The sequence below is a fragment of the Plectropomus leopardus genome, chromosome 9 (genome assembly GCF_026936395.1).
Source record: "Plectropomus leopardus strain MGB_pleo_1.0 chromosome 9, ASM2693639v1, whole genome shotgun sequence".
NCBI classification, from domain to species: Eukaryota; Metazoa; Chordata; class Actinopteri; order Perciformes; family Serranidae; genus Plectropomus; species Plectropomus leopardus.
Window position 1 is genome coordinate 16,866,464 of NC_142184.1, and position 24,649 is coordinate 16,891,112.

At 39.3% G+C, this 24,649-nt stretch overlaps 1 protein-coding gene across 3 annotated transcripts; it reads right to left on the minus strand.

Annotated features, from left to right (window-relative positions):
* Positions 1-121: 121 nt before the first annotated feature.
* Positions 122-23,520, minus strand: LOC121947511 (deoxynucleoside triphosphate triphosphohydrolase SAMHD1-like). Of its 3 annotated transcripts, XM_088082096.1 has the most exons (18): positions 23,426-23,494; positions 23,166-23,243; positions 22,878-23,007; positions 14,075-14,210; positions 8,407-8,476; positions 7,776-7,936; positions 7,422-7,537; positions 6,077-6,147; positions 5,804-5,947; positions 5,467-5,537; positions 5,150-5,258; positions 4,959-5,050; positions 4,748-4,863; positions 3,652-3,785; positions 2,624-2,707; positions 2,363-2,467; positions 2,103-2,240; positions 122-1,971 (listed from the first exon to the last, which is right to left on the minus strand). In XM_088082096.1, the coding sequence occupies exons 5-17, from the start codon at positions 8,422-8,424 to the stop codon at positions 2,103-2,105; spliced, it is 1,359 nt and encodes a 452-aa protein (XP_087938222.1). In that variant the 5' UTR covers positions 8,425-8,476; positions 14,075-14,210; positions 22,878-23,007; positions 23,166-23,243; positions 23,426-23,494; the 3' UTR covers positions 122-1,971. The 3 variants fall into 3 exon arrangements, with proteins under 3 accessions (XP_087938222.1, XP_087938221.1, XP_087938223.1); XM_088082095.1 differs by having other exon boundaries at positions 23,166-23,520; XM_088082097.1 differs by lacking the exons at positions 22,878-23,007; positions 23,166-23,243; positions 23,426-23,494 and adding an exon at positions 20,885-21,008.
* Positions 23,521-24,649: the final 1,129 nt, after the last annotated feature.

The window sequence follows — 24,649 nt, forward strand, 5'->3', positions numbered from 1 at the left end:
TCAGAAGGTTCTAGTAAATAATTAGATGATAAATATGAATAAATCATGAATTGTTGCAGCTAGTAAAGGTCCTTTATGTACTACTGGTTGACTTCATAAAATACATAACTAGGCATGGACATGCAACAAAGAGAAAAAAAGTTTTATTTCAAATAGAACAGTACAATCTTTTATCAACCCATCTCCTTAGGAATACAGTTGAAAGGCTCTAATAACCTTTGGTTGGTTTCCCTTTACAGACCCATTATATATATATGTATGGATATGAAAACATTTTCACACTTTGCAAAACATGATACCCAGTTTTGTCTCAACTATATTTATACAAATGGTTACATCAAAGAAAGCAAGTTGAGCTAGACATTATGAGTGCATTCAGAGAAAGTTGCTTTTAATGTAATCATAATATATAACCATAATTCTCTTATTTCACAATGATAGACTGAATACAAAGCATTCCCAAGAGTCAGATTCAAAAGGTAAAATTATTCAAAACAAAACGGGATAAAAAAAAAAACCCACCAATTTTTAAAAACAAATGAATAATTAAAATGAATAAGTGACAATAAATGCAGTTGGTGATTAAATATACATACCACAAAATGTTCAAAATGAAACCACACCATTAAAAACAACCTCTAATCAAACATCACTCAAAGTCAAAATAACTTCTACTTAGATTACCACATTAATCCACATGATTAACATCAAAACCAAACTCCTTTAAACATTTGAAATCCTTAATACACAAATTAATCACTTTAACTCCGCGCATGTTAGTAGTGCTTTACAGCTTACCCTGATCAGGAGGAATACACAGAAAATACCAAAAGAGTTAAAAAAGTTAAAAGTTAAAAAAAAAGCTCTAAAATATGATGTATACATATTTAGTTTCAGACAAAGACATTTTAAGTAACCATGGTTGTTTACAATGGAATTACATAATGGCAGGCTTTTGGTATCAAAATGGTAGTAAAACAATGATTCTGTTTAAAATGTGATGCAGCTGCAGATAGAGAAGGGAGTCTAAAATGAGGCTGATTTGAAAAGGATCAAACTTAAACAAAGATATTTATATAAAATTAGAACATGAGTATAGGCTTGAAGGCTTTGCAATTATGCATCCTTGTACTCTTAAATCATTAGGTTTGAGATAAAAATGGTGTCAAGTACAACACTGTGCTCATTCATATCTTTTGAAGTGGGGTTATATGGGGTACTTATCAACAGACAGTGTATTACATAAAGCAGATGTCGGTTGCCAGACTCCACTGAGGAAAGCAGTGATTTAATATCGGTGAACACAGGAGCTGCTGATCTAGTGCTGCCTCGCACGTTTATTATGTTTGTGTTATTGTGTGACTTTACCATTTAAAGTGGTTAGTTAAGATAAATCAAAGTCACACCAACTAACTAACTGATCAAAGTAGCGGTCATCTTACAACTCCTGTGTTTAGTAAGTTAAAATGACTGTTTTTGTCAATGGAGTTTGGTGGCTTTGATGAGAGCACAGATGGGGAAATAGAAGGTGTTAAGGGCTTCCCTGCTGTAATGGGCTTTCTGACAGAAAGGTAACATGCTGAAAATACTCTCAATTTTTTTAGGTGGGATTTTTTTTTCACAATACTACAATACATTTTGTTGCTGACCTCCATCCACAGCACTACACTGCTTAGCTTGCATGTCAGACTCCATCCTGCTTCTCTAAACTGGGGGCGTGCCGACAAACATCTATCGTAGGTAATAAACTTACTATAGAAAAGTGCCCCATACAACCTCACCATATAAATTCCCAAACTATCCCTTTAACATACTCATCTTATGTCACATTTTTAAAAAAATAATGTAAAATCATTTTGATCCTATGAGTATCAGAAAGTTTTTTCTTTCTTTTTCCGGATATGATCTCCATGTTTTAAAGCTTTAGTTATTTTCCCCAGGGGTGTCCTCAGGAGTTTCTGTGTTTCCATACTGCATGCAAAGACAAACAGAGGTGCATCAGTATTAACAAGGGCAGTGCAGAGTGTAGCTAGTGAGAGATGCATTTATAAACTATAACTATGCAACTATACTATATTTAACAGCCTAGATCTAAATATTACCTAAAATAATGGAAAGCCCTTCCTTTTGCACCACTGGCGCAGGCGCTTAGTAGCGACCCTCAGTATGTTTTCATCAGTCTTCTTGCAGTGAACCCTGATCAGCTGCTCAGAAAAGCGCTCTGGGAGTAGCTGGGACACCTGACAAGAATAACAGCAGCATGAAATGAAGCGTAATGACACACCAGGGGCTGCATTATGAAGAAATACACGCAAGGAACAAACAGCTGATGTAATTTTTTGTTGTCATTGTTAGTTCCGACCTGGTCTCTGGGGATTTTGAATGCTTTGGTAACGTTTGTCTTTCTGTAGAAGTACACATTTCTGATTGGGTCCTTATCTTTGCTTCCATAGTCCAAAGTAACGACCTAGAAGAGAGGGGTAAGAGAGGGGTAAGCCTGTCTTAATATTCACAAGTAAATTACATAAATGTAGACAGGCAACATCTGACAAATTAAATGATAAACCACAAAACTCAAGATTTAAAGAAAAGAGAAGTAAAAGTGATAAGACTAAAAACTTACAGAAACTTCAAAGTCCTGTGGTTTTAGCTCGTCTCCCTCAGAGAGAGCTTCAGCCAATTCCTTTTTCAAAATGTCAATCTTCTCCTTATGGAGGGGGTAGAAAAGAAGAGAAGTTGGAGGTATAGAGAAATACAAAAGTCTGGATCCATCGAGCATCATGATGCATCAATAATCATTGTATAAATGAACCGTTATCCTCTGAACTGTAATTGAATCGAATCATGCAGTGACCGGAAATCTCACCCCTAGTACATTACATGTTAACATGCGCTGACAGAGCACTTTTACTATTCACACACTTGCATCAAACCACCAACCCTGCTCAACCTCCTGAGCCACAGGTGTGTAGCATATATAAACCGTGACTATTCACAACAAAATACTTCTTCCATTGACAACAGTAACAAAAATATGTAAATGACAGCAACTTAATTGGCTGTGTTTACGTGGGTCGTCACAGCTAGCCAGAAAGGTTTCAGGAGGTCGCACTTGACAGAGCAACCAACTGTCTCTGTAGGCGCAGTGACAGGCAGGGGTTGTATGGCAGAAACGCTAAGAGGAAAATTTTCTATCATCCCAAACTTTTTCTGTGGTCACAATACAGCTGTTGATACAGCACAGATATTGCCATCTTGCCACCTTAGATGTTAACTGTGATGCACAGTTTTGTTGTTTGCCCACAAAAAAGTGAAGGATTTTTTTTTACCGTTTTGTCAGCTAAATATAGTCTAAATGACATTTGATTCTGGGATTTTGCTCACACTGCTATCACATCCTCTAAATTGAATTTCTAGGAATTGTGACTGGTAGGAATTTGTTGTATTCCATGTAAATCCAGAAACAATGCAGACAGAGGCTATTTAAATTAAAACACAATAGAAACAAGTAATATGCATCAGCCACAAAAGGAGCACAACAGTCAGCTTTGTATTAACAAAATATTCATTGTTTCATTGCAGCAGATAAATAGATGAGATGTTAAATAGAGGTGTAATGCTCCACAGGCACACAAAGACATTATTACACACCTTAGGTAGGCTTGATTTGGGCTTTATTTCACCCAGAAACCTGTAGTGCTTTCGAGTGATGATCTTGTGTAGGATCTCCCTCGCCTCAGCCAGCTCTTTCGATGAGGAGTTGAGTATTTGTTCAAACACACAATCTAGGATAAACAGAGTAGAAGACAGGTGAGTTAGAGCTCGATCAGTCATAGTTTTTCACAAATTACTGACACTGTAAACTGACAGGCTTAACCGACCAAACTAAGTAACAAATTTGATAAATGATGTAAACTTCATTAATTTTTTCATAAAAAAAAAACACGATGAAACTTCAGTAAGGTTCTTCTTGTTACAGTGTCAAAGTTTTGGGTAATGTATTAAGCTCCGCCCTCCTCTTTATTGGACTTGATGAGGTTCACAAGTATTTTACACTCTAACAACCTCAGCCAAACTTGTTACCCCAGAGAGCGATAGGTTCACTAAATATGCTGGTTGGTTGTTTTCCTGAAAACATTTTTGTTGTTGTTGATTTTGTTAGTGATGTTACAATTAAAACAGCACTCTCTGAAAAGACTAACAATAAGGCTAAAATCAAGTCTTGGTCTTGCTCATCTGAGTATGCCCAAACTAAGCAGCCAAACAGGGTTATTTTATGATCTACCTATTTGACTTATATTTAAATATTTAAAGATTTATTAGCCCTACACCTCAAATCAAGAACAATGCTGTTTCTTTGTTTTGATATGTTCCCTATGGATAATAGTGAGGCTCACTGGACCCTTTAGAGCAGCGTGAATGAGAGCCCGTAAAGATGATCTTTGTCTCACTCATGGGTCAGGAATGCAACTGTCTAAAGTTGCCATACTCTTACATGTGTTTGTACTAGTTTATGTATAGTGGTAAACTAGCATGCTTAGTTAGTATTATAACTGAACATCCAAATGGCATACTTAAAGGATTTGTGGTTGATATATATATATATATATATATATATATATATATGTAACATATATAGAATATATATGTAGCGTTGTTAAACATGGCACAGACTCGTGTCTCGTGTCCCACTCCTCCATGTGTCTGACTGTTAAAACACAAGCTCACAGCACTGAGTGGTATCTACCTGTCAGCTTGGTGTAGGCCTCCATGTCATCTATGGCCGTGGACAGAGTGAACATCTTCCCTCCTGAGCCTTCAAACTGGATGTGCCCGTCTGCTTTTAAAAAGGCCTCTGCGATCCTAGATAATCATACACAACATATGATCACTTTATGCATATCATAAAAGAGATTGATTTTTATAAAAGCAACTTTAGGCAAAGAGGCGTTATTTACATCGTTTCTATGATTTTGTTCACTTTGTGCTGGTACGCTCTTCTGTGGAGACAGTATCTTGTGTAGAACAAGTTGTACTGATTGGCCACCTCCTGTTAAAGGAATTATGTGTAATTAAGTCAGAACTCATCATCTAAACCGATTACTGTTTTAAAATTTCATCAAAAAAGGAGAATTAACAAAGTCAGCACCTTGTCTCTCATGCAGATGTGCTTCTGCCCATCCACCTCACACACCCTGGCAAACTTAATGAAGCGATGATAGTCAAAGTTGCTCTGCATGCCCAGGTGGTGGCAGTCCCTAAGAGGAGCCAGAGTGAAGAAATGTGTAAAGAAATGGACTTTCATGTTACACAAATCAAAGCACCCCCGCTAATACGTCATTTATTTATTTATTTTTTTAATAATCAGGGGAATAATGTAATTGTTCTGAGGAAATAATACAAAATAAGTGGTTACTTGACATTGAAAAATGAATTGCTCTTCAGTAAATATTAAACAAGCCTCACCTAGCAAAGTAATCAAACTTGTCCACATCGATGCCGTTTTGTTTGTTAGCCACAATTTGATAGAGGAAGGACTGCAGAGACGACAGCACATTAGTAGCAATAGACATTGACTGCTGCAGCAATGATGATAGTGAATAATTTCAAACAATTCAAATGGGTTGGACTGTCGTTCTGCACCTTTCAGTCATTGCAAACAACTCTATATATCCCCGAGGAGCAATTCCTGAGGCACGCATAGTAAAAAGAAACATACAACGGGACATAAATGGACAAAAGCATGGTGGACAGCCAGTGAGCTTGTGTGGAGACAATACAGGCCAAAGCACACTTTTGGTACCTTCTCGCCTTGAGCAGCATTCGTGTCTTGTCCTTCAATCAATTTTTTGATGAAGTCCAGATCCAGGTTTCGGCCTACCATCTCCTCCCTCAGATTATTACAATCCACCAGGTGGTCAAGCATGTCCAGAGAGGCCTTCTCGTGCTGCAAAATACAAAATAGTGAGTAATGAAATTACACCATTGTCGGAGTGAGTGATGATGCAAGTGTTGGTGTTTCCCTGTTTGGTGTTGTTCTTTTTCCTTTTTTAACAACAAAATAACAGTTTCTTACCTTCCAAATATAACCTGGACGTGCTTTGGGGATGAAAATTCCATCATACAGATGGGAAAAGGGGCCATGTCCTAGATAAGGAGAAATAGATAAAGACAAATGTAGGCGAAATCATGATTGTGTGCAAAGAAAACTGAGGTAAACTGTGAAGTAATACACCCGTAGATCGAGGATAGCTAAACAGGCCTATTTTGTTTGTTTGGTGTGGATGTAAATGTGGATGCCTCCATGTTTTTATGCTGTTTTGTCTCTGCTGTATGAGTCTTAAAAAACAAACTAAACAGCAAATTTTCCATCCACATGTAGCCCAGACTTCAACAAAATGCCAAATTTGTACTACACCCATTTGTGCTGACCCAAAGTTACTTTTATTGATTAAAGTCCCAGGGGCCGTATTTACAAAACTTACAAAAATTCTTAGAGTTATGATGTTCTTCAGGATTTCTCCATCAAGTTAAGACTTGGTCCTGGTAAAGATCAAAGTTATTCACAAAGTGTCTTAGTCCTTAAGAGATCTCCTAAGGTGCAAAACGCTAAGGAGGAGGGAGGAGAACTTGGTGAAAATGGTACAAAGACAAAGATGTAGAAGAAATAAAATACTGAGTTTGCAGTGTGATTAAACAAATGGTGCTTTCTGTGTCACAGTTCAGCTTATGTCCAGTGCCTGTCCACAACTTTTTAGGCTGACAAAAAGGAGCATCTGTGGTAATCGGTCACATCTGTGAAAGAATGCATTATACCTGGCAACAGGATCAACCACACCTCTTCACTAAGAGTAAAGTTTCTGTCCCTTCCTAGCTCAGAGTTGCTCTAAGAATTTACCTTAATCACTTCTAAGTTAGGACTCGTAGCTAGAAATCTTTAGGCTAACTTAGGAGTGCTCAGAGAGTACTCTCAGAGTGTTTGTGAGTAGATCTTTTGTGCTCAACTATTGGTTGTCTATTTTATTGGTTGTGCATGAGTGAAGAAGTCACAGTGAATAACTATGTATGCTTTCCTCCAGACACTAGGACACTAAAATTGCCTTCCAAGAAACTAGATAAAAGGGCACACTTTTTCACCTCTCCTGTTATATAGGTTTTTAACCTGAACAGCCTGCAGGAACTGATGAGTTTTAGGCAGTAACACAACACCGAAAGAAATAGTTTTGGGAAGAAGACAAACATACATTGTACATTTCCATGTGAACTTTTGTTTTTTTCTGTCTTCAGTGTCTGCCATTTGATCAGCACCAGCTTTTATTTGACATTTTGTGGATAGTTTCACTTTCATTTTCAGTCATAATCACACCCATCAATAACCATTTAAAATGACATGTTATAGTGAAAAGGTGTACATCATTCACCCAGGTCATGGCAAAGTCCAGCAATCTGTACACAAAGGACGTCTTCGTCAGTGATGTCGAGCTCTGGCTGCCTCATCCTCAGAGTTTTTAGAAGTTCTCCTGCTAAGTGCGCCACCCTGTACCCCGACACAGAGCACACAACAACAAAAAAGTTAATCATAAAATTATTGCAAGAGTATTCTGCAGCAACGATTGAAACATAAGCTGTTATTATACCTATACTAAGGTATGTAATGTGTTTACTTTGGTTTATTGATTTCATAAGGTGCTTTACTGTTAACCAGTCTTTGCTTAATATGGATTGTGATTCCTTAGGACACAAAACTGTATCGGTCTAATAATACGCTGACATGCCCGATCGAGTGTTCAAAGCGGTTGTGGGATGCTCCAGGGTAAACATAGTAGGCCGCTCCAAGCTGCTTGATGTTTCGTAGTCTCTGGAACTGAGGTGTGTCAATGATTTTGACAAGAAGTGGGTGTAACTCCACATGCCCATGGATGGGATCATTAAACACCTGGCACAACACACACACAAATTCTCAGTCAGTTTAAGTCTTGAGGGATTTGCATTGAGCTAGACAATTACAACAAGAACAGTATTGCGTGAGGCCCAATAAGTCAAAACATGAAGCCAAAGCTTCACAGGAATGGCCTTAAAAAAACTTATAGGATCACTTGGCATATTAATAACAACGAAAACATGGCACACTAATTGATTTATTACCCAAAAAATACCAGTAAAAAAGACTCCACTTCTGCTGAGTTATAACTGAACTAGTTTTTCTTCATCTTATCATCCATGCCTCCACCAGTTTGCTGAAGACTGACAATGGACTCAACAGTAGAGAGTAGAAATGCATAATCTTAACTTTATGACTGTGAAGGTTCATTCACTGACTCTGGCATTGTTCTCACTCCTTTACTGTTTTGTCTCCTTTATCTCTACAGCCCTGAAAATGTAAAGTACATTTACATGATATATTACCTTGCTTTGCTCAGTCATCTTTTAGAGTTTCCTGACGTTGTGCTGGATTTTCAGATGGCCACCAAGTTCTCTACAAAAAATGGGGAAAAGAGAATATACATTGGACCACAGTTTGTAATAGCTAATAGCTCCACTCTGGATAAGCTGTGGCGGGGCTTACATCATTGGGTTGTCATGGTGCCTGCCTTTCCTCCTCCTCCCCCGCTGACAGTACTTTTCCACTTACCCTCCCTCTGCTCCGCTCTACCTGCAAACCACACCCACTTCTGCAGCCTGCTCACCTCACAGCTGCAGCTCATCACCAATCAACCCAGCATATAAGCCACTCCAGCACTCTCACTCACTGCCAGATTGTTCTTCTGAACTATACGAGACTTTCCAGCATTCTTCTGCCAGACCTTCCGAAGCCGACTCTGCCTGTCCCCGACCTGCTCTCCTCGCCTGCCTCCCAGTGTACCTACTTGCCTTCTGTCCCCGACCACATGCTCTGTTTCGGTGTCTCGGAAATCTGACTGCTCATCTGGTAACGTCTCCTGGCTTCGACAATCCTCCTGCTTTCTCCTCGTCGGTACTGCTGCCTTCGTGGACTGCTTTTCTGGTGACGGAACTCCTGCCTGCCCCCGACCATCCCTCTGCTCACTCGACAACGACTCCTCCACGTGTTGTCGGCTCGACGAGCTACGGGGCTTCCTGCTCACCGACTACGGTTGCTGTAAGATTCGTCTCTTCTCCTCGTGTGAACCTGAAGAACGAACTTTTCACACAACTGACTCGGTGCATATTGAACGTTATCTGCGTTGGTTTAAATAAAGTTTATTACCAACCGTTGCTGAGTGTCAGAGTACTGCATTTGGGTCCTAAACACACCCGTTTCAGTACAATCTGGCCAGTCATGGACCCAGCAGACTCCACTGCTCTTCAGTCCCTCTTAGCCCGTGTGGAGGTAATGCTCCAGCAACACAAAGCTCAGCTCACCTCCAACGTGGCGGAGGCTCGTCAATCTGCTTCAGCTCTCGAACGGGCGCTAACCTTGTTAGCCAATCAGGTTCAACATATGGCTGCCTCGTTGACACAGCACGCCATTCCTGCTCCGAGTCCTGCTCCGCCTGCCCCTATTCCAACGGCTTCCCCAAGCACTGCATCTGAACCGCGGGTAGGGGCACCAGAACGCTATGCCAGGGATCTGGAGGGCTGCAATCTGTTTCTTACCAACTGCTCGATCCTGTTTGCCCTGCAGCCTCACACATTCGCCACGGAGGGAGCCCGAGTTGCCTTCGCCATCAACCACCTCACGGGTAGAGCACGCCTGTGGGGAACGGCGGAGTGGGAGAGAGGCACGCCGGCCTGTGTTTCCTTTCAGGCATTTGCAGAGGAGCTGTGCAAGGTATTTGGGCCCGTTCCTGTGGGTCCCGATGCCACAGGGGGACTGCTGAGTCAACGGCAGGGAGATCGGACAGTTGCTGACTTTGCCATTGATTTCAGAACCCGAGCTCGGCAGAGCGAATGGAATTCGGTCGCCCAGTGCGATGCCTTCCTCAACGGGCTACCTCCATACATTAAAGATGAACTGGTTTCGTTCGATCTACCTCATTCTCTGGATGGTCTCATTGAGATAACAATGAGATTGGACAGATGAATCCAGGCGAGGAGACGGGAGCAGCGCCTAGAGGGAGGGGCTCATCGCATTCCCGTTCGCCAGCATGGCTCTCCTGTGATCCCCGGTCTTCCACCAGACTCCGTTCCAGGGGTGTCGGAGCCCGTGCAGGTGGGTTGTACCAGGCTGTCCTCTGAGGAACGTGAGAGACGACGACGGGGAAACCTCTGCCTTTACTGTGGCCAGGCCGGCCATTTTGTCTCCAAGTGCCCGGTAAAAGGGAGGGCTCAGCAGTAGAGAGGGGCATCCTGCTGAGCCGTTCCCAGAACTCTGTCCCTAACCCTCGTCCTCTGTTCCACGTCCAGCTCCTGTTGAAAGAGGGATCTCACACCCTTGCTACCTTCATAGACTCAGGGGCCGACGTAAACCTCATCGACGAGGAACTCGCCCGTCAGCTGGGGATTGAGCAGGTCCCTCTTCCTCGTTGTGTGCCGGCCAGCGCCCTGGATGGACATCTCCTGGGAACGGTCACTCATCAGACCACCTCCATCTCCATGCTTCTGTCAGGGGAACACCACGAGACCATCAGGTTTCACATCTTGAGGTCTCCCAACCTACCCCTGATCCTCGGGTACCCCTGGCTTCGCCGCCACAACCCGCACATAGACTGGTCCACGGGTTTGATTCTGGCATGGAGTCCTTCCTGCCAGCAGATCTGCCTCCGACAGAAGGTCAGGCCTACGCCGTCTGCTAACTCCTGCCCTTCTCCAGATCTCTCCGGGGTGCCTTCTGATTACCACGATTTTCGGGAGGTATTGAACAAGTCAAGAGCCACCTCTCTGCCTCCTCATCGACCATATGACTGCGCCATCGATCTCCTGCCTGGGTCTGCTCCTCCCAAGGGTCGTCTCTACTCGCTGTCTGCACCTGAGAGGGAGGCCATGGATACCTACATCAATGAATCCTTGGCTACCGGTATCATTCGACCCTCCTCGTCGCCTGCTGGGGCCGAATTTTTCTTCATCGGCAAGAAAGACGGTTCACTAAGACCCTGTATCGACTATAGGGGTTTGAATGAAATAACGGTCAAGAACCGCTACCCTCTCCCCCTCATCGCCTCGGCCTTCGAACTGTTGCAGGGTTCCACCATCTTTACTAAACTGGACCTCCGCAACGCTTATCACCTGGTCCGCATCAGAGAGGGGGATGAGTGGAAGACGGTGTTCAACACCCCCACAGGACATTATGAATATTTGGTGATGCCTTTCGGGCTCACCAATGCTCCAGCCGTGTTCCAAGCCCTCATTAACGACGTTCTCAGAGACCTGCTGAACAAATATGTATTCGTCTATCTCGACGATATCCTGATTTTCTCCCGTTCTAAGCAAGAGCATGCTCATCATGTCCAGACGGTCCTGCAGCGCCTCCTAGAGAACTCTCTGTTTGTTAAGGCAGAGAAATGTGAGTTTCACGCCCCTTCTGTCACCTTCCTGGGCTACATCATCGGCCACAACCGCATGGAGATGGACCCTACCAAAGTATCCACTGTGACCTCCTGGCCTGTACCCGACTCTCGCAAGCAATTGAAACGTTTCCTGGGGTTTACAAACTTCTACAGACGATTCATTCGAGGTTACAGCACCATGGCTGCTCCTCTCACTGCCCTCACCTCCTCCAAGATCCAGTTCTGCTGGACCTCGGCTGCTGAAGATGCATTCCAGCATCTTAAGAAATGCTTCAGCTCTGCTCCCATCCTCCTTATTCCCAATCCGGACAGACAGTTCGTGGTGGAGGTCGACGCCTCGGATGTGGGGGTGGGGGCCGTGCTCTCCCAACGTTCTGCTGAGGATGAGAAGCTGCACCCCTGCGCCTTCTTCTCCCGATGTCTGTCTTCTGCTGAGAGGAACTATGACATTGGTAACCGGGAACCGCTGGCAGTAAAACTGGCGTTGGAAGAGTGGCAACACTGGTTGGAGGGTACTAAGGTTCCCTTCCTCGTCTGGACGGACCATAAGAACCTTGAGTACATCCGCTCCGCCAGAAGACTCTCCCCGTTCCAGTGCGCTTACGGCTTCCAGCCCCCCCTGTTTCCCTGGGAGGGGTGCGGTCCGGAGGAGCGGTCATGGGTGCCGGCCCGGCAGGTTCTGGATGCGCAACTGGTGGAGGAGTTTCACCGCCTGCATCCTGACCAGCCCTCCCGCGTCGTCTCATGTCGGAGGTCCCCCGACTCTGTCTCTCGCCCTCCGCCTGTTTCCGGGGCTTCTGGTTCTGGGGGCGTCAAGGGGGTACCCATGGCTCCTCTGGGGGGCGATTCTCCTTCTGGTGACAACGAGGTTGGGTCGGACATCTCCGAGGAGTACACTCGTGTGAACCCCAGAGACTGTGCTTGGGCTCTCTGTCTGAAGAACGAACTTTTCACGCAATTGACTCGGTGCATATTGAACGTTATCTGCGTTGGTTTAAATAAAGTTTATTACCAACCGTTGCTGAGTGTCAGAGTACTGCATTTGGGTCCTAAACACACCCGTTTCATGGGTAAAATGATTATTAATTATTCCTGTCACTCTATGTGTGACAGGCACAGAAGTAGTATCACAAACAGTGAAATGGCATTTGTCCTCTGCAATAAATAAATAAATAAATAAATAAATAATAATGATAATATTTGAATGCCTAAATTGAAAACCAAATACCTACCCAATTAACATATATTTGAATAGCTGAATAATTAGAACCAGCCCTAGTTCTTGGTCAGAAGCCTGAAATAATGTTACGCAGGAGTAGTGTAGCTTGTTTATAGCCTAACATTAATGTTTTACTCCTTGGGATTGCATTAAGGCTTCAAAAATCATGAAAGTGGTGTTCTTTTGTGGAGATTATTTTGCTAACCAGAGAATATAACTATAATAAATGTTGTTATAATAAATTGTTTTCTGCAATATTCCAAAAATCAGTGGAAAAATCCCATAGGCTTTTTGATGAGGGAATCAGGCGCAAACTTCTTTGTTGGCCTACATAAAAACGTCGTCCCTGGATGACTCTATTACCCCTCTCACACCAAAACTGGTGTGTGCGCGCAGGTTTTTCACACAATTAAACACACATTTAACACAATTAAACTTGCTAAATATAAGTAATCTACTTTATTCCCACTGCCAGTGAACACCATTGCAAGACACGTGTTTGCCTTTCTCTCAGCTTTTGTATTTGTGTGTGTGTGTGTGTGTGTGTGTGTATGCATATGTATTTGGATGGACTTTTTAGCACTGCTTAGGAGAAGACTGGTATTAATGATGGTGTGTCATTGTATCTTGCCAGTTAAGGAGCTGAAATGACCATGCTCACCCGAGTATTGCATACCCATCAATGCCGATCGGAGCCAAAGGTGATAAAAAAATGTTTCTATTGCTGTCATTTGACTTGGGTGCGAATGCCAATTGTATGCATTTGCATTGCATTTTAAAACCAGATCTTAGCAAGTGTTAGTGTGTTTTTTGTGCAGTGGAATGAGGCTTATGAGCTCCAATTGGACTTAACTCGCAATCTGGCTTCCCAGAGTCATACCTTACATAAAAGTTGATGGTGACACATTGCCTGTTCTGAGCAAACACAGATGTCACTTGGTTTGGTAAAACACACAGTCATATAAATGTCACCTGTGGCCCATGACCAGAGTTTGAACAGAGGAGACATGGGTAAATAGGATGTGCCATTTTTGAAGGCCAGTGTTTTCAAGAAGAAAAAACTGTGTTGAATGATTTTTGATTTGTGATTTGTGTTTAGAGTTTTATAAAAATGTGACTGAGATTTCCATTTGTGTAAAAACAGTGGAACTGTGCTTAGAGTTTAGCAGTCTGGAGTATTAGTGTTGATATGAGCTTCAAGATTTTAGCATTGTGAGTCATTTTATCTGAATATGCAATAGTGAAAAAGCTCTATATGTATATAAGCTTTATAACAACAAGTAACCTTGATATTGGCTAAACCTGAACATTTTTTGTGTTGAAGCAGTTCTTAACAGTTAACTGATGGCTAGCCATGAGATTCAAACCAATACCAAACCAGAAAACTTACCTATACTTGTTATAGTTGACAGAGGTGGTTGCTGCATCTGAAACTTTTGATGTTGATCTGACAAGCGCTGGAATTATTAGGATAGTCACACAAATGATGTTGTACCGCATTGTTGATGCAGCTGATCAGGGCAGACCTGCAAAAAGACAGAGCTTAAACATACCTGGCTTTTATATCTCCACCCCAGTTTGGTCACTGCCCTCATAGTAAAATTCTTCCAAAACAGACAGCAGGTCAGCATAGAAACGAAAACTAAAGAGAATACAAAACTTAATTTAAGAGGTCCTTATTTCATTGTGGTTGCTTACTAATTTAAAAATACAAATAAAGCAGATAAAGTCTCATAGTTCCCACACAATATATGAAATGCACTGCCGATTTCTGGGATGCAGTGTTTGACTGCATGCAGCCACAGAGCTTAAAATCTGTGACACACTGTAATAGATCAAACCACCCAAAAGTCTATAAAATTTTCTTATTTCCTTATGTCATGGCTGGTGAGCGTGAGCAAATAGGACCCCAATTAAATCTTCATTTAATCTTGATGGATCATAAAGAGCAAGCTGTTATTTACAGTCATTTACATGTCAAGAAAAAATCATCACATAAAAAAGTACACATAAAAGTACACAACAAAAATAAATGAATGAGATTATAAAAGAAAAGAGAAAAGAAAAGAAGACACTTGCAGACAGTGACAGAATTATTGGTGATCTGACGAAAGAATACAAGTGAACAGAGTTTCAGAGTGGTTTATAAGATGTTCCTTGTGTTAGTGGCAGAGAAGTTAAAAGTAGACTTCCCAAGTTCAGTGTTAACTTTAGGTATCTCAAGTACAAGCCAGTCACTTGAACGAGTACGATAAGATCCACAGGACCAGTTCGACTGTGTGGAGATACAAGGTGGAAGATTTCCAATAATGGCCTTGTATACAAACAAATGCCAATGAAAATTATGTTTCTCCAGCGGGGAGGACGTTCCAACCTTGTTATAAAGGACACAGTGATGAGTGCTGTAGCTATCTTCATTGATAAACCTGAGGGTAGCATGGAATACAAACTCTAATGCTTTGAGAACAGAGGAGGCAGCATTTCTTTAAATAATTTCCATAGTCTAAAACAGAGAAAAGAGTTGCTTCAATAACCCATTTTTTACTATTCACTGTGAAGTTGGTTTTGTTCCTGTTCAGGAAACCAATTTTTTGCCGCAGCTTAGATACAAGTTTATCTACGTGGTACTTAAACGTCAACTTCTCATCGAGCCAAATACTAAGATATTTGTACTGTGTAACTTTCAACAGCAGACCCATTTGCAGTGGATTTATGGAGTATGTCATAATCAGTGTTTTTGTCTCTAGGGCGCAGTACAAGTTTCAATGTATTTGCATTGAATACCAATGTAATATCAATTAAAAAATCTCTCTATGGCCTGTTATAAAGAATCAGTGATACAGTAATTAATGGTGTCATCCACATAAAGATGAGCCAGACAATTACTTAATAGTGATTTGAAGTTATAATTTAAATAGAAAATAAAACAGGGCCCAAAATAGATCCCTGCAGGACATCTTTTGTGATAGGGGAAAAATTCTGACTGCACAATACCTGTTTTCACACATTGAGATCTCTTAAATAGCTCTGAAACCAACTATAGCCCTTTGTCTCTAAAGTGATATTGTATGACCTTTGTAAAACAAGAGAATGATAGACTGTATCAAATGCTTTTGATAGATCTATAAATAGAGCAGCACAGTGTTTTTTCTATTTTTTTTAATTAATTTTTTTTCAAGAGCGAGTAATAAATGATTTACAACTAAAGTAGTAGCTGAGCTACAGAAAAATGTCATCCCTGGAGCACTCTATCAGCTCCAAGTTGGGGTGGGCAAAATTTCATATATAGCTGAGGTATTACGGCTTGTTCGACATGAGATGTATAAAATGACTATATTGTGAACATTATAATTATAATTATAAGAATACTTCTAATAATGTCATTATAAAAATACTTTATTTAGCAACCTTATAACTGTATTTTATTAAAACTTCCTTAAAACCATATTTTATTAAATGGTTTATGATAGTAATGTATTCAACTTAACTATTTGACAATAGTTTTCTTTTCTTTATTAAAGTGAATTATAGTTTTAAACTTTATTGTAACTGCATTTAATTCAGTATTTTTCATAATACTAGTTCACATTACTTTAAAGACAAACATACATCATGTATCATGACATTGGCTTAAAATTTCATGATAATATTTTAAAGCCATATCATCCGGCCCTAGCACCAATTGGACTAAAAAAACAACCCAGCCTTACATAAAAGCTGATACTGAAACATGGTCTGTTCTGAGAAAACACAAATGTTACCTGTATTGCCAAAACACACAGTAAGTAAACTGTTTGCCGACTGAGTTTGAACATGTGAGATGTGGCTAAATAGGGTATGCCATTTTTGAAGGCCAGTGTTTCCAAGGTGAAAAAAGTATGCTAAATGATGCATGCATTTGTGCTTAGAGTTTCACAAGAATGTGATCAAGATTTCTATTTGTGTGAAAACGATGGAACTGTGCTTAGAGTTTAGCAGTCTGGAGTCTCTTAAGTGTTGACATGAGCATCAAGTTTTTGGAATTGTGAGTCATTTTATGTGAGTATGCAATGGTGAAAAAGTTCCAATAGCAGACCTGTGTTACATTGTATTTATTATCACAACTAATTTTATAATAATAATAATAATAATAATAATAATAATAATAATAATAATAATACAGAAGACAAAGAATTAAATGTTGCATTAAATTTAACCGTAAATAACCAGTGGTTAAAATGATCATTCTTGTCACAGTGTGTGACTGGTGCAGCAGTAGTATCAAAAACACTGAAATGACATTTTTCGACTGCAAAAAAATAAAATAAAGTAAAGTGAAATATTAATATCCGAATGCCTAAATTGAAAACTAAATATATTCCCAACTAAAGAATAGCCAAATAATTGGGACCAGCCATAATCTTTACATGCTTTACATACTTTTGGCACACAATACATGGGTACTTTGTCCAACTACATCAAGTAACCACAGGATGACACTGTTGCTCAATTCTTTAGAGTTAGTCAGCTTTACAGACAGTGATCCAATAAAACATTTGCTCTCAACTAAGTCTTTTTTTCCCAATAACTTAAGCTGGAATCAAAATAAGACAAACACTAACAGAGGGAATAAGGGGGCTCTACAATCATGTCTATAATTTTTCTATCTAAGATAATGACATCGTCCCGCCTTTAGTATACATATCTTTAAGTATTTGTGTCCCAACAAAGAAGGTCGGACATTTCCAGTGATGTTCTCGTGCTTTCAGGCATTCTTAGCTGTAGGAGTATATTTTGTCTAAAGTTTTAAGATAAAAGAGGAATCTATTTCTCTAAACATCATGTGTGATATTCTCCTCCAATCCTATCTAGCATGGGAACATGACAGCTACACTTCTATCAACTGCTTCTATCACTTTGTTACACTGTAGTTGTTGTAATGTCTGATAACCTCAGAGGCCTTGACAACTGACATCAAAATTTGTATTTGGCTGAATGGTTGGTTTTCTTCGCTTCATCAAGAAGATACAAACTTATTTTTGGGCCAAGGTCCTTATGTCATGGCTGGTGAGCTTGAGGCAGTAGGACCCAAATGCAGATAACTGAGCAGATGGGAACAGTTCAAGGTTTTAATGGCACCAAACAGATACAAAAGCTTTAAGAAACTTGTTGCCGTCTTAAAACAGGCAAGTACTCAGATTACAGAATGCAGATTATGGTGCATAATATAGAATATAGCACATGGAAACTCTGACCATGTGGCAAGGAATAAATTAAACTGGGACGGTTTATATGGAAAGTGACTGATGAGGGAATGGGATGCAGGTGTGTGTCGATCATGGGGCAGTCAGGTGATAGGGAGAAGAGGTTAGGTGTCTAAGGCCATCTGGTGGTTGGACGGAGAATAGCAGTGGACTGGTTTGGGGAATAGCGATGCAGTCGAATAATCCTTTTTGTTAGGAAGGTTCCTAATTGAGTGAAATGACCTACAAGTACCTGAGTTTTCCTACTATTGAAAAGGTGCTTCGGTGCTTCCTCTGTAATCTCCTTTAGCAAAGGATACACTGGACCATCCTTTACATCCTTTGACCCACAGCAGCAACATTTAGAGTGATGCAAGATTGTCTGTGCACTATTATCTGTGCGCTATTGTCTGTGCTTTGGGGAATTAACTATTTTGTCAAATTCAGGGATGTCGTGATTGGATCAGGAGGATCCATATCGGGCCTCATTGATATATTTTGTAAATGATCGGGATCGGTTATTTTGAACATGCATCCTGCCCAATCCTGTAATGCTGTTACTCCAATAAATAGAAACTGTTTTTTCCCTGTTCAAATTAAACTGATACACCACTTAAGGTGGAATTTAATTTTTTTTCTGTTCATTTTTAGTGAACTAGTTTTACTATAATGCTGTAATAAGCGGAATTGTGACTGGTTTTCATTTGTTGTGACTTGGAAAGTTAAAGTTTAGCTATAACACTACTTTGAAATGGAATTGTCATTATTTTACTCATTTATTGTATTCTGTACTTTTATTAAAATGCTGCACCAAGTGGATTTGAGAGCATTTTTTGAAACACATTTTTGGTTATTTTGTCATTCTATATTTTAAAAAAATGCCACACTAAGTGGAATTGTGATAAGAGCCATATTATATATTTGTAATATGTTTACTTTGTAATCTTTGTAAAAAAAAAAAAATAGAATTAAAAACTCATAGAACTATTTGAATGCAGATATTTTTTCTTGTATTGCATTACAGAGCAATTAAATCGTCAAGCATACACACTGGATTGATTTTTAATAACTTTAAAGAACATGAAGTGTGCACTGTGCAGCTGTAATATCCAGTTAAATACAAGTTTGTGATCTGTTTATGCCCAGTGTACCTGGAGCTGCAATGTTGGAGGTTTCCAGCAGATGGTGCTAAAAATAAAGGAATGATGTGGCACTCTTTTAATGTTCTATTTTTGGCTTCACTATGTGTGCTTAGCCTGACAAAACTGTAAAATTTTGAGGTACTTAGACTTCACCTGATTATTTTTAGTTTATGCTACTTTATACTTCGAGTCCACCATATCTCAGAGATAAACATTGCACTTTTTACTCTGCTAAATTTATGTGACAGCTTTAGTTACTCTACAGATTCAGATTATAAATACAAAATATAAATTCACCAAAAAAAAATATGATATTATAGATTAAACTACCCAGCAGTATATAAAGTAATTAAAATGAGCTTAATTAATTTAATATTAATAAATAGCATTAAATCATTACATCGGTAATTATAATCCAATAATATTATGTATACGTGACATGCAGGTGTGCAGCCACGAATTTTGGGCCCCATGAAAAGATAACACACTGGCACTCACCACCACAGGCCATGTGAATCCTGTGCAAAGTAACCAGTACAATACTGGTAACCACACCTCCAAAACCCAAATGACCCATTCAAAGCTTTAAATAAGTCTAGCTTTGCAATATTGTAGTTTTTACTTCACTACATATGTATTTGACACTTACCTATGACACACACACACACACACACACACACACACACACACACACACACACACACACACACACACACACACACACACACACACACACACACACAGATATATGTTCTGCTTCCCAACAATATATAAATTTGGCTGCATCTGTGCTCGGACCTGATACCAGGCAGGGACAAGGACAATTGATTAAGTATGAATAGCTAGTTTCAAGTTTGTGTGTATTGATTAAATGACAGATTAAAAAGGAGCAAAATTTACAATGCACCACACCTTTAACTCCTCTCCTTGCATATATACAGCACTAAACCTATTCTCAGCATATGTATTGAACAATTATGCTCTAATAAACTGTGACATTTTATCTGAATTGCTGCACTCTTGAGATTTATTCCACCAGAACCATTTTAGGAATAATTGATTTCATTTTTGTCACTAGAAAATAGTGATCTACTGTATTTATTTATATGAAGTTGTATGGGAAAGGTTTTATAAACATATGGATGATGGGGGGATTTATGGGAAGTCGTTCAATTTATTTTGAAAGAAAAAAAACAAAACATTTTCACAGGGTCCCTACAGCTTAAGGGGAGTTAGATATAAGACTTTTAAAGACTTTTATTGCCACTCAAAGTAAAATTTAAGACCAATTTCACAACTGCCAAAACTAAAGGAAAAAGAAATGCCCAAATGTTGACTTTGACAATTTGTTGGTTAGATTATCTACTTTAAATGCTGAAAGAATTTAATACTTTCTAGAGTGGAACATGAGGAAAACAATGAACATATGTTATTAAAGTACACATTTGGTTTGTCTTAAAAAATGTAATACATTTTTTATTTAACTGGGTGTGATAAATATATATGTTGGCTCCTCTATCCTGATCTGCCCGATGTTAAAAAAAGAAAATATTAGATAAATAAATAAATATTACCATTTATTTTGAGATTTTACAATGCAATGCCAGAAAACAAAACAAAAAATCTTATCCCACTGTCTTATGATTTTAAAGACTTTTGAAAGATTGATTTAAGGCAATCTAATACCAATTAATGCCTTATTTTGAGAACAATTAATTTTGTTAAATGATGTTTTCGATATTGATATATTATGATATATATATATTATATTTGATATATTAACTTGCAAATGTAGCAGATTTCAACACCAACTAAACAGAAGTCACAATGACTCACCTTCCTGTGGAGAACTGGGTGACATACTGTCACCCTTTACCTCCTCTCTCCTGTTTTTTGTCATTTCTGGGAGCCCGACTTTTGTTTGGGAAGTTTTCACTTTAGCCTTCACTCTTCACTCTGCTAAAGAGTGCCATCAGCGCCAGGTGTGGAGCTGGACTGAACTATTTCATCAATATAGAAGGGGAGGGGGCAAAAAAATAAACAAATTATATATATATATATATATATATATATATATATATATATATATATATATATATATATATATATATATATAAATATAAACAAGAAATGAAAAATGAAACAGAAAAGAAAAAAAAAAGAAAATTAAAATTGTATTATATGTCTTTGGAAAATTCCTGAACCACAGACTGTATATAAACATATTATTATATATATACAGCCTATGTTCCCAACAAGACAGGAAGAAAGAAAGAAAGAAAATTACGTGAAAGTAAGCAGAAAATAGGGGAAGACAAAATCAAATACAAAAAAGAACTCAAAAAAATGCTGATAAAAATGTATGTATTTAATGTAATGTATTTCTTTCTGTAACATTATTTTATTAATGTTAATGTGTTTTTATTAATATAGCTTTCAAGACATTTTCCCTATTTTTGGATAATTTTCCAATAATCCTCACCTCTTTTTTAAATCAATTCTTTTAGGTAATTTCCTTGTCACCTTTTACCAGTTTCTTGCAGTTTGCAGGGCATCTCTTGCCCAGTTGCAAGTTGGTCATTGCTTTTTTCCCCATGCTTTTGACAGAAATCAAACAATTCACTCAGGGTTTCAAAGGGTCATATAGCTTGTGAGAGGCATCTGAATGCAGCACGAGAAAGTGATATCGATACAGTTTTCAAGGGGTTGACGTTTTTATGTCACTGCTTTTATCTGGCTGCTCTTTTTACTTTAGAGTGAAATAGTTTGAACTAGCCATCAGTAATTTTTTAGAGGTCATGCTTTAAAACTGAAAACATGCTTGAGTACATTTTCCAGAACATAATATAGATAATAAATGGAATTTAAATAGAGAACTTTTAATGGAGGACTGAACTGGATGCTTCCAGCTCTGAGGGCTGCACACTCCAAACCAAATTCAAGGATTCTTGCCGCAGCATGTGGGTAATGAAGGATTTCTCCATCGCAATGCTACTGTTCCCCAACCGCCTTAGCCCCAGTAATCAGCCTTAAAACCAGGAAAGTCTGGCTGCTTTTGTTCAGCCAACGGTACCTTTATCCACACGTGAGGGAACAAAAAGAAAAGCCTCTTGGCCTGCAAGATTTAGCTGTGAACCCCTTCCCCCTGGTTTGCATTAGTAGTGATTGCAGATATTTGGAATACTTCAACATCTTTAAAGTCCTTGGCCATTGAGTCCATGCTGCTTTGGGAAATTGTCAGTGTGATTGACAGGAGGCCCACACACAACTTAAATGCTTTAAACTGCTGTTACCCCACATTTATCCTCCTCTGGCTGTTAAAGCCAATTCTTTGTTTAGTTTCTTGAGCCCCTCAGAAAAGGAGACCATTACTGGGATCATACAGCTTACGGCTCAAGACTGCTCACATTTCAAATCTAACATTACCTGATAGCATCATGAAAAGATTAAGAGGGAGAAGGACTAAAAGTTTTTGCATCTAAGAGATACACATTTCAATTATGTGGTTCGCCATAATCGTTGAGTCAGTCTCTTTCTACATGGAAGTTTAATCTTTCCATTTTATGAATTCATCGGGTAAAATGAAGCCTAACTACACAATTTTCCCCTCTAAATTCTGGTGGAGTGTAATGTAATTTGGATTTCCCTTCTATTCTTTACTTAAACCTTTAAAACCAGAGCAAATTGGTTTGATTATTAGAAACATGGGAATGGAAGCAATTAGCAACAAAAAAGCAATTACCCAAAAATTAGAAAGAAATTTGTAATAAATAAATAAAATAAAAATTACAAGATAATTACATGGAAATAGGGGCACCCAGTAGCTCACCTGGTAGAGTGCTGCTGTATGTACAGAGGCTGTGTCCTCACCGCAGCAGCCATGGGTTCAATTCCAACCTGCAGCCCTTTGCTGCATGTCAATAACTTTCTCTCCTCCTTTCACATTTAACCTGTCCTTTCTGAATAAAGGGAAAAAACCAAAAGAAAATCCTTTAAAAAAAAGAGTGCTTTGAAAACTAGGATAATTCTGTAACAAAATTTTGAATATATATTTAAAAAAAAAACCCAAAACTTTCTAAGTCTACTTATTTCTTGCAATTTGTGGAAAAATTCTTACCTAGTTGCTCATCGTGTTTTGTTGTTTTTTGCACCAAATTTCTCAGGGTTCAAAGGTTTAGGTACTTGTGAAAGGCCTCTAAAAAGAGCACAAGAAAAGATTGAAAGTGTAATTGTTGCGTTTCAGTTCAGATGAAGACCTAAATGCAAAGCAGTAGGCAGAAAGATGGTTTCAACAAAAAGTGAGCTTGCTCTGGTGAAAATCCTCCAAAGAAGCATACAACAAAACTGATGATACGGGGAGATGTAATTCAAAAGTACTTATTTGGAAACAAGGATGAAATCCAAAACTGAGCATGAAAGAACAGGCAGAAAATGGAGAAAGGAATGAACACAGGGATGAACACAGACAAGGACAAGAGGAAAGCCAGAGGTATATATACAAAGAAAACTAATCACAAGAACAAGACACAGCTGGAGTAGGTGGACACTGGCAAAAGGAGGGAAACACAGGGATTGGCTGACAACAAGGGTGAGGTAGGGAACACTAGGGTGGAGCAAACAAGACTTGAACAGGTGTGCCGGGAGGACAGATTGAAGACAGGTGCGTCGGGGTCTGTTCACGCTCTTACTTTTAGTGCAGCTGACTTTACTAAGTATGTCCTGTTGCATGCAGTAGGCACACAATCAGGATATACTACTTCATACCATTGCGCCCTGAACTTTGACCCTCTTTCTGATATATCTGTAACAGATATATGGGTATAAAACAAATTGCCATTCACAGAGCTCATCAGATGGTGGGTTTCCATTAAAGATTTGCACAAAACTTGAGCAGTATTCTCGAAATGTCGATAAAACACAATTATGAGATAACTGTGTTTCCACTGAGTGATGTTATGCAACTTGTCCTCTGGTTATAGCATTCCAAGAAGCATGGCGATGGATGTTCAAAACAACAGCAGGTGTTTTTCTGTTGCAGCCACTGCACTAGCTGTTATTATTTTCAATCAAAGGGAGAGTAGACGCGTTATATGCAATAATGGAAAGGCAAGTCCTTTCTTTGTGGGAGTGGCCACATATGAGGTGATAGTCCACAATTTTTCTGTGAAATTGTAGACTGAAAACATCAGCATCATGTGACAAAAGTGAAAAAAAAGTGTCTCTATTGCAGTTTTGTGAAATAGGGCTATTTTTAATCACCTGAAATACCACCTTATGCGGGAGTAAAAACTGTTTTGCAATAAATGAGAGTTTTTTTAGAAACTGACGTTTCCATTATGTGGATTTTATATTCACAATTTCAATGTGTGCAATTTGAGGAATAATGGAAACCCACCTACAGATGGAGACAGAAGTCAACCGGGAGAACTGTTGTTGCTTTACAGTGTGAATCCTTGCTTTTTGTATGCATTAAATTAGCGTTCATATACATTTTTCTATCATTGTTGTCTTATCTTTTTGTTGTTGGTAATCTCTATAATTACTTTTCCCTTCTGTCAGCTGTCGAGATGTGATGTATCTGCTGCTGAGCAGAGGTTTGGG

Coding starts and splice junctions, on each gene's coding strand:
- LOC121947511 (XM_088082095.1), bottom strand. Junction 4,864..4,958: donor AACAAAATCATAGAAACGAT/GTAAATAACGCC, acceptor ATGATTATCTAG/GATCGCAGAGGCCTTTTTAA. Junction 2,468..2,623: donor CACAGGACTTTGAAGTTTCT/GTAAGTTTTTAG, acceptor CCTCTCTTCTAG/GTCGTTACTTTGGACTATGG.